Source organism: Oncorhynchus tshawytscha, linkage group LG33 (genome assembly GCF_018296145.1).
Source record: "Oncorhynchus tshawytscha isolate Ot180627B linkage group LG33, Otsh_v2.0, whole genome shotgun sequence".
Lineage (NCBI taxonomy): Eukaryota > Metazoa > Chordata > Actinopteri > Salmoniformes > Salmonidae > Oncorhynchus > Oncorhynchus tshawytscha.
This window is the reverse complement of record NC_056461.1, coordinates 7,981,192-7,999,351: the sequence shown is the minus strand read 5'-3', so window position 1 is coordinate 7,999,351 and position 18,160 is coordinate 7,981,192. Positions and strand designations below refer to the sequence as shown.

Below are 18,160 nucleotides of genomic sequence, written 5' to 3'. Positions count from 1 at the left end.
GCACATCAGCTCATTGTTATGGATATCCAAATAAATGTCACTAGAAAACAGCTTAGACGAATGCAGCTACTTTGCTATTATTCTGGCTGCGCTTTTTGACAAGACTGCAAGTTAGCCGTGGCTAGCTAGCAAGCAAGGGATAAGAACTTCGTCAGCCAGTATGGCAATGGAACATTTAGAATGAATGACTGGGTCGCATCCATAGATACAGAACAAAAAAGACTGAACTTCTGGGTCGTAACCGAACCAATAGAACAAACGACCGACCAGCCGGCTTGGTTAGCAACCTTAAATTTGTGTTGGGACTATATCTCGTGGAAGGATTAGATAGTCTGAATAAATTAATCAAAATAATGTTTTAAATGAAAATATGTCAATCATGATTTAAATATGTTGGTAACCCCTTCAATAAAAGTTATAATTCCCTCGAAACCGATGTTTGCCCGACATCGTCTTGGGCCTAACAATACCCGTGCCAATATATCTTCCAAACATCGGCTTCTCTGGCATTATCACTTACAGTAAGTAGCCCACAATGGAATGACCATCTCTCCTCGCCAGTAGTAAAAAATAAATACAAAATTAAACCAAAAATTGTCGGGGATAGCTATCGACTTATTGTCATATTTAGCCCAAATGGATTCAATGTGCTGTAGCCACACAAGAAAGCAGTCCCAGTACCAATGACACCCCCAGATATTGTCAATTGTTCAGTAATTGACATGGTGTCATCACTATGTAAATGTCCAGGACCATAGGAAATATAATTAGAACAAGTCCAATACTCAGCAGTAATACTAATATTACTCCTTGTACCCAAACATTAGGGGGTGTCCTCATCATTGTCTTATGCTGAGGGCAACATCATAGCCATAGGCTAGACTGCGTGATTGTGCATGGATTGCATAGCTCAATAATGAGCTAGTTATGTGGTTCCATCTGTCGGCTTGTCCCCTTGTGTGTTGGGTTTGATGTGCTTCCTTGACATTGGAAAATGTGTGTGTTGTGTTCTGGAGTGTCAAGATTCATTTTACCGGTGGACAAAACAGCATCTCAGGGTTTAGCTTGTGTAGCTGGGATCTCACCTCGTTGTAGGTCTCTCTGTTTTGTCAGATCGGCACTGAGATCTGGGTCGACGCTGATCCCCCTTCCCTGCAGAAAAGATTGCTCATGAAGGAAGTTGGTTTGCCCGCTTCCTCATGAGTTTCAAACCCCGTGATTCACACATTGAATTTACGGGGAATGATGTTCGAGTGATTCCGTTTCCGTTTGATCATCCCTTCCTACTTAGCTCATGCTGTTCCCGGGTGAAGGAGTCACACCTCTGTCACATTGGCGGTCTTCTCCAGTCTTTGCACTTCAGTTGAATAGGTATCCACTTTAGCAGTGAGCACCGCCAATGATTCATTTGACTGGTTTTAATTGTAAGTCAAGAGCAGCGGTAATCTCCTCACAAACAATCTAGTGTACAATCTCTTAGATATGTATATATGCAGCCAGCTCTTTATGTTGTCTGGTGTTGAAAGACGCCAAGTTGATTTGTAGACGTTTAAATTCTAGCTGCTGGAACCTAATAGACCTGCTAGTTATTGTCACACAGTGAATTTCCCACCACCTTAATATGAGGTATGGTATTAACACGTTTTAGGGGATAAAAAATAATGTTAATTCATAGTCATTTGCAAAAAGAAAGACACAAAAAAAGGCCACGCATTTCGATGCATGCCAGCAGAACCAGAGCCTATCATCTTCTAAGACCAGTTTTGGCTGCTGATAATTTTAGAAAAAAACGTTGTGGGCTTCCATTATGTCAAACACTACTTGTAAGTGGGAAGCAGCAAATAATGGGTGTGACACAATTGCAACCCAGGGAGTCTTAAACAACAACTTATTCATAACAAGCTAGGATGACTCACCTGATTAGCTACAGTTTACTCAGGCCATTAGAAACTGTAGTTAACATTTGTGTGAACATATGCCTGGTATATAAACACATCTGTTCTGTTGTTATTTGATGTACAGAATGCTGATTTTGTTTTCCTCCAGCTGTCGACAGGATAAAAAAGGACCAACAGATATATCAGAGCTTTATGAATCTTCTCCTCCACTCTCCTCTTTTCTCTCTTCTGTCTTCCTATCTCCTACACCAGGGTTTTCCAAACTCGGTCCTCGGGACCCCAAAGGGGGGCACATTTTGTTTTTTTGCCCTAGCACTACACTGCTGATTTCAAATAATCAACTAATCATCGAGCTTTGATCATTTGAATCAGCTGTGTAGTGTCTGGGTGAAACATGCACCCCTTGGGGTCCTGAGGACCGAGTTTGGGAAACGCTGTAGTACACACAAAAACATAATGGTTCTAAATAGTACCAGATAGAGGTTCTTTGGGTTGTAACCATAGCAGAACCCTTTTTCTTGCTGATATAAAGAACCATTTAAAAAAGGTTCTATATAGCACCAAAAAAGGGCTCCACTATGGTTACAACCCAAAGAAACACTATCTGGTACTATTTAGAACCATTATGTTTTCGTGTTTTAGCTCAATCAAGTGAGCTACCTCTGGAACAGCTGGGGTCCCTGAGGAGAGAATTGAGAACCACTGATTGATTTCGTCAAATGTTCTCAAATGACACAAGGCCATGCGTGAGTCACTCACAAGAAGCCGTCACAGGCCATGGTCATATATAATATGTAATGGCATAAGAAGAAATTAGATCAACTGGTATGACACTATCACGTACGGTTTTCTGTGAGCAAACCCAACTAGCTCTCACAGTCTCAGGTCAGAATTAGACATTCATCCATGTCTCTCAAACTTCAAATTTAGAAGTGCTTGATTACTTCTCTGTATCGTTCCAAGGTTAAGGTTGGACATTAACTCCAAATGGTTAAGGTTTGCGATAGGCTTAACACAAATATATATACAGTATATCACAAAAGTGAGTACACCCCTCACATTTTTGTAAATATTTGAGTATATATTTTCATGTGACAACACTGAAGAAATTACACTTTACTACAATGTAAAGTAGTGAGTGTACAGCTTGTATAACAGTGTACATTTGCTGTCCCCTCAAAATAACTCAACACATAGCCATTAATGTCTAAACCACTGGCAACAAAAGTGAGTACAACCCTAAGTGAAAATGTCCAAATTGGGCCCAATTAGCCATTTTCCTACCCCTGTGTCATGTGACTCGTTACAAGGTCCAGGTGTGAATGGGGAGCAGGTGTGTTAATTAAATTTGGTGTCATCGCTCTCACACTCCCTCATACTGACTGGTCACTGGAAGTTCAACATGGCACCTCATGGCAAAGAACTCTCTGAGGATCTGAAAAAATAAATTGTTGCTCTATATGAAGATGGCCTGGGCCATAAGAAGATTGCCAAGACTCTGAAACTGAGCTACAGCACGGTGGCCAAGACCATACAACGGTTTAACTGGAAAGGTTCCATTCAGAACAGGCCTCGCCACGGTCGACCAAAGAAGTTGAGTGCACGTGCTCAGCGTCATATCCAGAGGTTGTCTTTGGGAAAAAGACGTATGAGTGCTGCCAGCATTGCTGCAGAGGTTGAAGGGGTGGGGGGTCAGCCTGTCCGTGCTCAGACCATACGCCGTACACTGCATCAAATTGGTCTGCATGGCTGTCGTCGCAGAAGGAAGCCTCTTCTAAAGATGATGCACAAGAAAGCCCGCAAACAGTTTGCTGAAGACAAGCAGACTAAGGACATGGATTACTGGAACCAGGTCCTGTGGTCTGATGAGACCAAGATAAACTTATTTGGTTCAGATGGTGTCAAGCGTGTGTGGCGGCAACCAGGTGAGGAGTACAAAGACAAGTGTGTCTTGCCTACAGTCAAGCATGGTGGTGGGAGTGTCATGGTCTGGGGCTGCATGAGTGCTGCCGCCACTGGGGAGCTACAGTTCATTGAGGGAACCATAAATGCCAACATGTACTGTGACATACTGAAGCAGAGCATGATCCCCTCCCTTCGGAGACTGGGCCGCAGGGCAGTATTCCAACATGATAACGACCCCAAACACACCTCCAAGACGACCACTGCCTTACTAAAAAAGCTGAGGGTAAAGGTGATGGACTGGCCAAGCATGTCTCCAGATCTAAACCCTATTGTGTGGGGCATTCTCAAACGGAAGGTGGAGGAGTGCAAGGTCTCTAACATCCACCAGCTCTGTGATGTCGTCATGGAGGAGTGTAGGAGGATACAGTGGCAAGTTGTGAAGCTCTGGTGAACTCCACGCCCAAGAGGGTTAAGGCAGTGCTGGAAAATGATGGTGTCCACACAATATTGACACTTTGGGCCCAATTTGGACATTTTCACTTAGGGGTGTACTCACTTTTGTTGCCAGCGGTTTAGACATTAATGGCTGTGTGTTGAGTTATTTTGAGGGGACAGCAAATTAACACTGTTCTACAAGCTGTACACTCACTACTTTACATTGTAGCAAAGTGTCATTTCTTCAGTGTTGTCACATGAAAAGATATACTCAAATATTTACAAAAATGTGAGGGGTGTACTCACTTTTGTGATATACTGTATATACTGTATAAAAAGTGTTATATCACTGGATTTAAACATGATTCTTATGCCCGTCCACCGTTCCAGTTCCAGTCCACGTCCCTGTCCCCGTCCACGACGCCTACTTGAAGGTAACAGTGCTCACTGTTGCCCCTAGTGGCCGGTTTCCACATCATCTCCCAACGTCCTCAGACATGGATGGACATTGAATACTGACTTGTATCACGGGTTACCTACCTGCCTGAGCAAACCATGCCCCAAAATATTAGAATGAGCCGCCTCCCCTACATTTGAATTATCACTAAAAGAGCAAAGAACCGTTTTGTGAACTGTAAAGAAGCATGGAAGAGCTGAAAGGGTTCTTAGAGTCATTATGGTTCCCAGTGGGGATGTTAGCATTTACATCTTGGTGGGGCAAACTAAGAAAAAAAGTTTAATGCATGCCAGCAAAGCCACTACACAACACTAAACAATGCATTATTTGCACTATAACGGTAACAATCGGTGCCCAAAAACGGCCAGTGCTTTCTTTTCAGAAGCATGGAGTGAATCCTTACCACAGCTACACCTGGCTATCAGCGGAGCCTTGTCTGGCTGCGAAACAGTTCATTCTGCCTCATTTACTGCCTTAAAAAAAATATATAGCAGGTATGGTTGACTTGCTTAAACGAATGTGGTTTCTACTGACAATTGAGATGTACAAACTATGGCATAAGGAAACAATGAGAGGATAAGAGGCAATTTGGCAATCTGTAATTTCGATTAAGACATTAATGAGCGAGCTAAGAGGGACGTAGTCAATATAGCTACTTGTTCAGCACTTTTAAAATGTAGAGTGACAGAATTCAGTACATGGGCTGTTCTTAAATTATTCTCCCTGTACACCAAGTCAGAAATGTAGGATAAATAAAGGGGGCATATAAGCAGACAGTGAAAGCTCTTAGTATATTAAATTATGACATTTCTCTAAAATAGGCTATAGGCTACATGTGCACCACCAAGTCAGAACATTAGGCCAAGTTATGAGGGGGAAAATACCAAATTATTAGGGCTATTAACTTCTTGGTGACAGGGGGCAGTATTTTCACATCCGGAAGAAATGCATGCCCAAATTCAACTGCCTGCTACTCATCCCCAGAAGATAAGATATGCATAGATTTGGATAGAAAACACTCTGAACTTTCTAAAACTGTTTGAATCATGTCTGTGAACTTATTTAGCAGGCGAAACCCTGAGGACAAACCATTCAGATTTCTTTTTATTGAGGTCACTCTCTTTTCAATGGGCTTTCATTGGGAATCCAGATTTCGAAGGGACCTTCTTGCAGTTCCTATCGCTTCCACTGGATGTCAACAGTCTTTAGAAATTGGTTGAGGTTATTCCTTTGTGTAATGAAGAAGTACGGCCATCTTGAACGAGGGTCATTTGAAGTGTACTGTTAGATAGAGGTGCGTGACCAGAAAGCTAACTTCAGTTTGTTTTCTTCCTGTACTGAACACAGATCAATTTTATCGATTATTTACATAAAAAAATAGTTGTATTACAAAAGTAGTTTAAAATGTTTTGGAAAAGTTTACAGGTAACTTTTGAGATATTTTGTCGTCACGTTGAGCAAGTTGGAACCAGTGTTTTTCTGGATCAACACGCCAATTAAATGGACATTTTGGATATATATCGACGGAATTAATCGAACAAAAGGACCATTTATGATGTTTATGGGACATATTGGAGTGCCAACAAAAGAAGGTCGTCAAAGGTAAGGCATGAATTATATTTTTATTTCTGCGTTTTGTGTCGCGCCTGCAGGGTTGAAATATGGTTTCTCTCTTTGTTTACAGAAGTGCTATCCTCAGACAATAGCATTGTTTGCTTTCGCCGAAAAGCCTTTTTGAAATCTGACATGTTGGCTGGATTCACAACAAGTGTAGCTTTAATTTGCTATCTTGCATGTGTGATTTAATGAAAGTTAGATTTTTATAGTAATTTATTTGAATTTGGGACGCTAGCGTCCCACATATCCCAGAGAGGTTTTAACAACTTACTACACAATATTAACTTAGTTTTACAATCTTAGCTACAGTATATATATCTCCCTGGCATATTGCATCATTTATGCAGCAGCATACAATACATTGTTGGACTCACCTTGGTGTGCTGTGCTCACATGAACAGGAAGGTGGCGCAGCGGTCCTTCTTATGGGTATGTTTTGTCATCAAACTTTGTCATCAAAGTCTGGCATTCTCTGTATGTACGGTTCTTTCAAGACAAGTGGGAACTTGTAAAAAAACAAGGTTGAATCACGACGTCAGTGATCTTCAGGTCGGAGCTCTAGAAAGAGTCCTGTGTTCCCAACTTGGAATTCCGAGTCGGATGACCGTTCAAAACAGATTTTCCCAGTCGGATCTTGTTCCCAGATGTCTTGAACTCACTGAAGTCTGAGATTTCCCAGTTCAGAGTTTCCAGTTGTTTTGAACATGGGCGAAGTCATGCTGGATTGACAGCATGGCCAACATATTTAACCTTTTCTGGCCCATGGTGATGCATGTGAATGTTTATCATTTTAAGCTTAGAAAAGAGACCCTTAAACCAGACTTAGACCACACACCCTCTCCACCGAAGAGCAGGCTAGTGATTGCTTTGCAACGCTTACAGCTAGCCACTGATTCCTTCCAAACCACTAATGGTTGAATTTGCGATTTCCTACTTGCTGTGTAATGTTTATGTTCATTGGCCGATGAGCACCGATAAATTTAATCTATAATTTCTCGTTATATGACAAGGATTGAAAAGGATTTGCCAATACACTGTCGACTTGATTCATGACGATGACTGCTTGTCTAGCTTGCTAGCTAAGATTTCAAAGGAATAATGTTGACATGATTAGCCAAATCAAATCTACGGTAGACACAGCGTGATTTGACCTTATTTTCTCTGCGGTTAATGACTTTGAGCCTTCTTGGATGGGCACTTACAGTAATGTAAATCTATGGCAGCATCCAAGGGGCTTGAACTTTCGAACTTTCCCTGTGGATTTTGCGGTAACGTAGTTATCCCATGCGTGACAGAACACTGAACCAATCACGGCACAACTAGAGAACATTACCAAGCCCATGCTTTTCAAAATGTAAATAATACATAATTTGACACCCCCATGTCTTGAAATATGCAGACAGATGGATTAAAAGTACGTTTACATACAAATGGACAGCTCCGCCCACAACTTCTGGTCTTTATAGCATTCCCAGAAAGCATGGATTATTGAGTCATTATTAGTTTTACACTAAAGGCATGACTCTGTCGTTGTGCTGTAACATTTGTACATTTAGTCTCATGTTATAAATTCTCTATATTAGTTTATATGTTTTAGTGTCATTTTGTTAGTTATGCTGCAACTTTCCCTCTTGTGGGAACATCAGTTCTTTTTAAGTCTGGGTTCCAATAGTTTATATTTTTTTCTAAGAGATTTTCAATTGGATAGGCTCACTGCAAGGTATCATATGGACATTATTTTCTGACTAAAATAAGATTGGCACACCTGTATTTGGGGAGTTTCTCCCATTTTTCTCTGTCAGGTTGGATGGGGAGTGTCACTGCATAGCTATTTGGCTGTGTGCTTAGGGTCGTTGTCCAGTTGGAAGGTGAACCATCACACCAGTCTGAAAGCTCTGGAGCAGGTTTATCAAGGACCTCTCAGTACTTTGCTCCATTCATCTTTCCCTCAATCTTGACTAGTTTCTCACTTTTACTGAGGAGTGTCTTCCGTCTGGTCACTCTACCATAAAGGCCTGATTGGTGGAGTGCTGCGAAAGATGGTTGTCCTTCTGGAAGGTTCTCCCATCTCCACAGAAGAGCTCTGGAGCGCTGTCAGTGACCATCTGCTTATTGGTCACCTCCCTGACCAAGGACCATCTCCCCCGATTGGTCAGTTTGGCCAGGCAGCCAGCTCTAGGAAGAGTCTTGGTGGTTCCAAACTTCTTCCATTTAAGAATGATGGAGGCCACTGTTCTTGGGGACATTAAATGCTGCAGAAATGTTTTGGTACCCTTCCACAGATCAATACTTTTTGCTCTGACATGCACTGTCAACCGTGGGACCTTATGTAGACAGGTGTGTACCTTTCCAAATCATGTCCAATCAATTGAATTTATCACAGGTGGACTCCAATGAAGTTGTAGAATCATCTGAAGGATGATCAAAGGGAACATGATACACCTGAGCTCAAGGTATTTTTGTTTTTTATTTTTAATACATTTGCAACAATTTAAAAAATATATGTTTTTGCTTTGTCATTATGGGGTATTGTGTGTAGATTGATGAGGAAAACATTTTATTCAATCAATTTTAGAATAAGGCTGTAAGAAAATGTGGCGGAAGCTCTGGCCTGTGGAGGTGCACTGCAGGCCTTATGCGTGGGACCGGTACAGGTGGCTCTGGGCTGAAGACACGCACCTCAGGGCAGTGTGGGGAAGAGGCACAGGACGTACTGGACTGTGGAGGCGCACTGGAGGTCTGGAGCGTAGAGCTGGCACAACCCGTCCTGGCTGGATGTTTATTTTCGCCCTGCAAATGCGGGGAGCTGGCACAGGACGCACTGCGCTGTGAATGCGCACTGGAGACACCGTGTGTTGCATAACACGGTGCCTGACCAGTCACACGCTCCCCACGGTAAGCACGAGGAGTTGGCTCAGGTCTGAACCCTGAACTCTGCCACTCTCCTCATGTGCCCCCTCTCCAAATCTTTTTGGAGCTGCCTCTCGGGTTTCCGTGCTAGCCGTGTCCCCTCGTATCGTCACCGTTCCTCTTTCGCTGTTTCCACCTGTTTCCATGGCAGGGTATTGTCCCCTGCCATAACCTCCTCCCAGGTCCAGGATGTCCTCCACTCTCTTTTCTCCCGGGCCCAGGATCCCTGTTCCTCTTGAACATGCTGCTTGGTCCTTTTTTGGTGGGTAGTTCTGTAACGATCGTCGTATGAAGGAGTGGACCAAAATGCAGTGTGGTAAGTGTTCATGATAAATTTAATACTCAAAACACTCAAACAAAATAACAAAGAGGGAAAACCGAAACAGTCCTGTCAGGTGCAGACACTAAAAACAGAAAACAACTACAACCCAAACAAAAAGGACAACTTATATATGATCCCCAATCAGAGACAACGATAGACAGCTACCTCTCATTGGGAACCACACCAACATAGAAATAAAGAAACTAGAATGCCAAACCTAGTCACACCCTGGCCAAACCAAAATAGAGAATGAAAACCTCTATGGCCAGGGCGTGACAATCAGTGAATTCTGAAAAGCTATCCAATGATAGTTCCATAAGGTTGTTTTTGTAGGAAGTGATATTGGTTCTTGTAGAATACCTTTCATTTTCTTCCATATTGTTATACTATGAAGTTGTTAATGTTCTTAGCTTTATCTTTTGAAAATGGACACGTGAAACGATTCTGGGGATGAGCGTGCACATCTTGAAGATGTAAGCATTGTTCCTCATTAGTGCATTTAACGATGTGTCACAAGTAAAAGCCCTGGGTAGAGAGTTGATATAATTCCAAGTCTGGAAGGTTAAAACCACCCTCTGACTTAGGAAGATGTCAAACTTTCCTTTTCATTCTATTAGTTTTATTTGCCCATATAAAGTCTTGTGACCAGGTATACTTCGGTGGGGTAATTGGTATTACTTACTGAAAGTAAACACAAAGACATTGTAAAGAGGTTCATTCTACCTGTACAATTTATGGGAAGATTATTCAATGTAATTAGATCTGTTTTCATATGGTTGAGTAATGGAATAGAGTTATCTTTATATATTTGTTGTTTGTTGTCACACATTCCTTTCCATTCCTCTCCTCTTCACCTCTCTTCACCTCATTGTCTTCTCCATTCCTCTCCTCTTCACCTCTCTTCACCTCATTGTCTTCTCCATTCCTCTCCTCTTCACCTCTCTTCACCTCATTGTCTTCTCCATTCCTCTCCTCTTCACCTCTCTTCACCTCATTGTCTTCTCCATTCCTCTCCTCTTCACCTCTCTTCACCTCATTGTCTTCTCCATTCCTCTCCTCTTCACCTCTCTTCACCTCATTGTCTTCTCCATTCCTCTCCTCTTCACCTCTCTTCACCTCATTGTCTTCTCCATTCCTCTCCTCTCCTCCCTCTATTTGTTTAGTGAGCCAGTATATTTCTGAAAATACTAGAGTATAATACAGACCCCCCCCACACACACACACACACACACAAAGCTGGGATGCTTATATAAACACAGCATTTTAATTTTTCTTTATGGGCAAAACAGGAAGCCACAGTGACAAATGTATTATATCTGATAACAGTCTCTGTCTGTGCCCTTGAGCTCTGTGTGCCACCAGTCATGCTGAGGGGGAGAGTGTGTATGCCCTTGAGTGTGTGCCTGTGTGTTTGTGCATTGTCATATGTGTGTTCATGTGTTTGTGGGTTTGTGTTGGCAGCAAACGTCCAGAGAGGAAGGGAGAACAAAGAGACAAACTCCTTAATGAGGCCTACTGCCGCAACCACTAAACTAGGCCAGCTACCCGTGCCCAGAAAGAGAGAGAGTTTGTGTGTGTGTGGAGCCTCCATGAACACACACACAATACACACAAACACAAAGGGAGCATTGAGTTCGGAGCCAGCAGATGCACTCCAGGCAATCCCCTCCCTCCTTGTGCGTAGCCCAGGTAACTCACCGGTTTCTGTCAGGCCCTGGTGTATACTCCAGTAGTTCTGCAGACACTGTAGTTCTTTCTTCATGCCTCTCTTACAGCGACAGTTGTAGAGCGACGAATCCTGTAGGACCTCTATGGCACCCTGGCACTCCCTGCTAGCCAGCATGGTCTGGCGATCCCGTGCCCCGCCTGACAGGCACTGACGCATAATCCTGTAGCTGGAGCTGCACTGGCTGTCCCCGTTACACAGCTCTAATGCCCGCACACACTCCAGGGACTCCCTCCATCCATGTCCACACACACACACCACACAAACACACCCTGCAGCAGAGAGAGAAGAGGAATAATGATCAATCATGATGTTAATAATTGTTAACCCTGACACTAACACCCCCTACCCACACAGCATCTGGGGGGTAAGATCGTAATTATAGTCTCACTAGCCAACTTGACTAACAAAAACAAGTAAAATTGACAAACAAACCTCACTGTTCAAACCTTTGAAGCGACCACATATAGAAGAGGAGGATAGGCGGTCTCCTCCCGAGCATCTTATTGCGCCACCAACGACAGATCCTGAAGCCACCAACGACTGACCCCGAACCCGAAGCGACCAATGACTGACCTAGAAGCCGAAGCCACCAATGGCTGACTCCGAAGCCAAAGCCACTAAGACTGACCCCGAAGCCACCAATGACTGACCCCGAAGCCGAAGCCACCAACGACTAACCCCCGAAGCCACCAACGACTGACCCCGAAGCTTAAGCCACCAACGACTGACCCCGAAGCTTAAGCCACCAACAACTGACTGCGAAGCCGAACCCATCAACGACTGACCTCGAAGCCACCAAAGACTGACCCCTGAAGTCACCAACGACTGACCCCGAAGCTGAAGGAACTGAAACCACTTCCCTGGTTTCAGTTCCTTCGGCCACAGCCCTTGCCCCGGCTTCATCAGAACCTGCAGACATGTCGGCAATACACGAGCCTGCTTCCCAGCGCAAACTGCCAGCGTTCCCTGCAACACTAACGATTATGGGCAAGGATAGAATCATTTCAAGGGATGAAATATATAATATATCAAGAGATGCTTTGTATAGCCAGAAAGTCAGCCTTTTTCCTGATGTGGATATGGAGGATTGGTTCATTAAGATTGGTTTTAAAGATTTGAAGCATATCAGACAGTTTTGTGTTATAACCTCTACAGGATCGGTGGGTCCCCAGCGATACGGTTGAGCTAACATAGGCTAATGTGATTAGCATGAGGTTGTAAGTAACAAGAACATTTCCCAGGACATAGATATATCTGATATTGGCAGAAAACTTAAATTCTTGTTAATCTAACTGCACTGTCCAATTTACAGTAGCTATTACAGTGAAATAATGCCATGCTGTAGTTTGAGGAGAGTGCACAGTTATGAACTTGAAAATGTATTAATAAACCAATTAGGCACATTTGGGCAGTCTTGGCACAAAATGTTGAAAAGAAATGCAATGGTTCATTGGATCAGGCCAACACTTTGCACATACACTGCTGCCACCTAGAGGCCTAAATCCAAACTGAACCTGGGCTGGAATAATACATTATGGCCTTTCTCTTGCATTTTGAAGATGATGGTACAATAAAAAACACACAAAAAAGCATGTTTTTTTCTTTGTATTATCTTTTACCAGATTTAATGTGTTATATTCTCCGACATTAACTTCAAAGTGGTTCCTTTCAAATGGTTTCAAGAATATGCATATCCTTGCATTAGGACCTGAGCTACGGGCAGTTAGATTTGTGTTTGTCATTTTAGGCGATAATTGAAAAAAAGGGACGGATCCTTAAGAGGTGAAGCTAGCAATGCATACATGGCTGCAGTGGCCAGAGCCACAGCCTTCGAAGAATGGCACCAGTCAAGATGTGGAAATATTCTTAAGCAGGTCAACAGAGGCATGTGCAGCATCCTACATTGAAAGGAGTCGAGCACACATCAAAGCTGTAAGAGGTATTGTGCTTTTATGTGCCAAGCAGTACATGCTATTGCGTGGGCACCACGAAAACCAGGAGGCTCTTAATTAACTTGCACCCCGAGATTTAAAAAAAACAACTGGAGTAACAACCCAAGAATGGAACTCTGATGAGCCCTGATAGGACAGCTTTACATTTTATTTATAGGAAAGTCAGTTAAGAACAAATTCTTATTTTCATTGACGGTCTCGGAACAGTGGGTTAACTGCCTGTTCAGGGGCAGAACGACAGATCTGTACCTTGTCAGCTCGGGGACTAGCAACCTTCCGGTTACTAGTCCAACGCTCTAACCCACTAGGCTACCCTGCCTCCCCATCTACATTGCAAGACACTCATCGTGGTGCTTGATACCTGTCCCAAATACATTTCCCCCAACATGAACAGGCTTCCTCGAGACGTAATCACTCTGCCTATCACCAGCTACACTGTAGAATGTCTATTCTCCACTGTCAATCGGATCAAAGCGTGCAACAGGACATCCATGCTCACAGGGTGCTTGAACAATTTGTCACTGCTCTCTTTTGAAGGAGAACTGAGTCTTTGGCTTATGACGATATCATTTCAAAGTTCAACACCAAGCCCTGTCATCTTCTGCTGTGACTGTGAGTCTGACAATGATGGCAGTTCTAGGTTATTTTTTCCCCCTGTTTCTTTCCTGTATGTTGCACTGGTTTACTGTGCTGTACATTGTAGCCTATTATCATGACCTTTGTTTGGTGTAAGAGAGTGCATGCCTAATCTAATGCAACAAAAATCTGATCTGATTGGCCTTTATGTTCATTTTAAACACATATATTTTTTTTTTTGCACCATAAGCTTCCTTAAAGACCTGCCTAAACGAAATCACACATTTCTTTGTGACGGTGTATTAAATTGATTTATTGCGGATTTATTGCGCATTGAGGAAATGATGTCACTGTGCTTCTGAATTTGTTCAGTTAGCAAATAAGACAGCTCATAGTCCATTGCCTTAATCACAGTCAACACTCCTGTATTTTATACCTGTGGAACACTGATTCTAAAATCAACGCATATGTGCATTGTGAACCTGAGACTCTCTTCTGATAGATGTCTGATAGGACAGCTTTACATCTAATTCAAGAGGTCTGGACTGCATGGAACTTGATGTGAAGAATTCACATTTTGGTATATAAAAAAAAGCATGTCTCTGTTTGCTGCCTCAAATGCACACGCTGTACATCAGCATCTTCACTCATGATTTGACAATGAGTATAGGCTATTAATAATATTGTCACGAATCAGACTATTAGTTCCCCCACCACCCCAATTAGTTCAGCCGATATCCTGGATGGGATCCAGTTAAACTGAGAGGTCTGCCGAGCCAATTGTGAACTGTGCAAACAACATTTCTGCAATGAATTTCTGGCTACGCTACTGGTGTATGTGTGGTAGCAGTGTAGAGCTGGCTACATGCTGTTTACAGGGGAGTTCTCTGAACGTGTCAAATACTGTCAGGGGAAATAACCTCTCCTCTATCCTCCACCTCTTCCATCCTTCTAGCCTCTCTCCTCACATCCTCTACTCTCCTCTCCCTTCTCCACTCCTATCCATTCCCTCCTGTCCTCTCCATCCCAATCTCCCCCCTCTCTCTCTCTCTCTCACCCCTCCCCATTTCCCTCTTCTCTCCTGTTTTAGATCACCTCAAAACATGACAAAAATATCAATAATGTAAATATAGGAAAACTGTGTAAACTTCTGGATTTGTGAGTAATGGGTTCTAGATGAATCTATAAAAAACTCATAGCGATTACACAGTGTGCCTGACTGGACAAACATGCAGGTAGCACGTGGAAGGCAAAAATGTGACACACCACAGGCTAGTGCCACGACCGTGAACAGATTTCAGCACCAAGGACAGTTCTGCCGCGCGAGCCCATGCAGTCGTCAGACACAGCGGCAACCAGATTCACATGCACACACACTTTAGCAAGCAGCTGAGACGGAGGGAACGTGCCTCATGCGCTGTCCCTTTGACCGTCAGCTTCTACCAGACGGGAGAGCTTGAACGTCTCTTCATATTTTACCATCTAAAGAACTATGTTTGATATATATTACCCTGAATCACCTTTAGATGCTTATTACATCAGGTCACATAATTATCAAATAATAGGCTCTACATTCTACTTTTACCAACATCCCTTTAGATCACAAACCTTCCCTAGCAGCAGCAAGGCACCAAGTGCACACACAAAAAGTATGGTTCTAAATAGTACCAGATAGGGGTTCTTTGTCTTGTAACCATAGTGGAACCCTTTTTGGAAGGTTCTATGAAGAACCATGTTCATACAGTTCTAAATGATTTAGTCAATCGTTTTCAATTGACACAAGGCAATACATGAGTCTTTCACAAGATACTGTCACTGGTCATAGTCATATATAAAAAGTAATACTACTCTTATTCATGTGGTTTTCCGTCAGACTAGACACTTTGCTGCCTTTCACAGTTCGGATAGTGCATTGCACATATGGTCTCATTTTTAAAAAAAAATGGAAAGTAAACAAAGTTTCACCACCATCTAATGCCATATATAATTACCACTATCAGCAACACACCCCACCACTCCCTTCCACTACTTTGGCCCTAACAGATCCTACACCAGGCCGTCGCCCTGGGAGGCTGGAACCCCATCTCTCAAAACCCCCTGCAGTTTTTCTGCACTAAAATCTCTGACACCCAAAAACATCTCTGCTGCTTCCACCAATTCAATCTTCTGGGGTTCTGGCCATTATAGCTGGGGGTGCTGCAGCACCTCCTGATAAATCAGAATTCAAAAAATATATTAAAAAAATGTTCATGAAGGTAGTGCATTGGTCCTTTACTACAGACACCGGGGATCCTCAACTTCACTTCAACACTCAACTGCCACCCCAGTTATCACTCCTTTCAGCGGCACTCTACTCCGGAGAGCAAAGAAGGACACAACCCTCATCCTGAAACACATAGCGCCTTCTCCCCCTGACCAGCAGACGCACAAAAAGTTAACTTCTTGACAAAACCCAAACCCTTCTTCACCCAGCCTGATACCACAAACAGATCGGCCAAAAGGAATGGATCCGCATTCTTCACAAGACGTACTCCCACGGGGCCAGAGTCATACTGGGCATTTTCCTCGTCATTGCGTTGAGGCTCAGAAGCCTTCACCTCACTTCTGTCAGGTAACATTTCAGAGAGTTCACTCTCCGTCGACTGCTCAGTGTTTTCAGGAGAGTAACATGTAATTATGTCTTCTGTTTGACTCAAAGGAGAAAGTTCTCTGCTTGTATTTCGGTCTGGGTTTGAAACATCGTGCTCTTCTTTCTGCCTTGTGTCATCTCGCCATACACCATCTTATAATATGGAATGGCATAACACAACACTAAAGATACATTGGAATGACACTATCACTCACGATTGCACAAAAAGAGCTGTGACAAAACTACGCCCCCAAACATGCTAATTAGCCACCTCCCCTAAATTTTAATTATCACTAAAAGAGCAAAGCACCTTTTTGTGAACAATAAAAAACTGTTGAAGATCTTTGAGTCATTATGGTTACACATAAAACCACAACGCTTCCCAAAGAACCCTAATTGTTTAGTGTGTGGAGGCATGAGCTATTGGTATGTCCCTAACTGAATGTTTGGTCATTGTGTGTGTGTGTGTGTGTGTGTGTGTGTGTGTGTGTGTGTGTGTACTCACCCAGCAGAAACAGCACGCTGAAAACGTTCAACAGAATCATTGCAGATTCCAGAGCAGTAATCCCGAAGTCACGAGGCGGAATGTGGACTTTCCGGGTCAGCCGTTAACGGCTAAATAAATTGGTAAATCGTTAAAACAGAGAAACATCTCTAACACTGCTCCTCACCGGTTAATAATCCAAAAACCACAGCCGTGCCGGACGAAACCAAAAACAAACACACGCAGGTCCTCATTTGGTACCATACACACAGGCTGCACAGACACACAGACTCAGACAGAGTGTTTTCATGTGAAACGGACCATTAACGATAACATCCTCTCTGGAAGGAGCGATTGTTGAAAATCATCCAAAGTTTCCCAGGTAATAACGTTCGTCCATGCGAGACAGAGACCTGCCGTGGGACCAAGAAAACTGCTTGACTGACTGAATGTCCGGTGTCTGCTAAAAGGTTTGAGAGTGCCCGTTCCTCTCTGACTTCGATTCGAGGATTCTGTTAAAAACGCTCTATCCTTCACCAGAAGCCACACGCAGTCAAACTTTCATCTGTGAGTGTGTGATGGAGGATGGTGTGTGCGCTTGAGTGAGCGAAAGAGAAAGAGAATGAGAGAGAGGGTGGGGGGTTGACGGAAGGAGAGAAGGACGTCAGAAAGCAAGCAGTATGCTATTTCTAACTCTGTTGTTCTTCCCGTCTCACAGGGGCAGCTGATGGCTGTTTAGTCCAGATGTCATTAAAATAATTAAACTTCCGAGACCGGGAATGTGTAGCCTATGTGATGGTAGCCTACACACGCCTGGGCGGGAGACAGTCAACCTGTAATAGATCTAGGAGAGTTCTAATTCACTCCAGGAGCTTCAAGTCCGCCTGCAGGAGAAAAGCAGCTCCTGTTCTATCAGAGGGAGGCAGGAAATCTCTCTCTCTGTCTCTCTCTTGCTCTCTCTCTCTCTCTCTCCTCTCTCGCTCTCTCTCTCTCTCTCTCTCTCTCTCTCTCGCTCTCTCACTCTCTCTCTCTCTCCTCACATACATGAATGTATGGACTCTGCACGTCACCACGAATGCAATGAGAGTAGCTGTCTTTCACACAACACACACTCACTCAAACACTCTTAGGCCCCTATACACACGTACACTTATTCTATAGTGAACCGAGACGGTGCATGACCTGTGGTGTAGGGCATTAATCAAACCGAGTGAGGGTAATAGACATACACTCACAAACATAGGGT

At 43.3% G+C, this 18,160-nt stretch overlaps 1 protein-coding gene across 1 annotated transcript in view; it reads right to left on the bottom strand.

The window, feature by feature from the left end:
• The window catches only part of LOC112231489 (GDNF family receptor alpha-2), a 78,167-nt gene extending 60,398 nt beyond the window's left edge, over positions 1 to 17,769 (bottom strand). The window contains exons 1-2 of the mRNA XM_042311629.1: positions 16,936 to 17,769; positions 11,243 to 11,542 (exon numbers count right to left, since the gene is read on the bottom strand). Coding sequence (XP_042167563.1) covers positions 11,243 to 11,542; positions 16,936 to 16,975 — 340 coding nt within the window. The 5' untranslated portion in view covers positions 16,976 to 17,769. The remainder of the gene's footprint in view (positions 1 to 11,242; positions 11,543 to 16,935) is intronic.
• Positions 17,770 to 18,160: the final 391 nt, after the last annotated feature.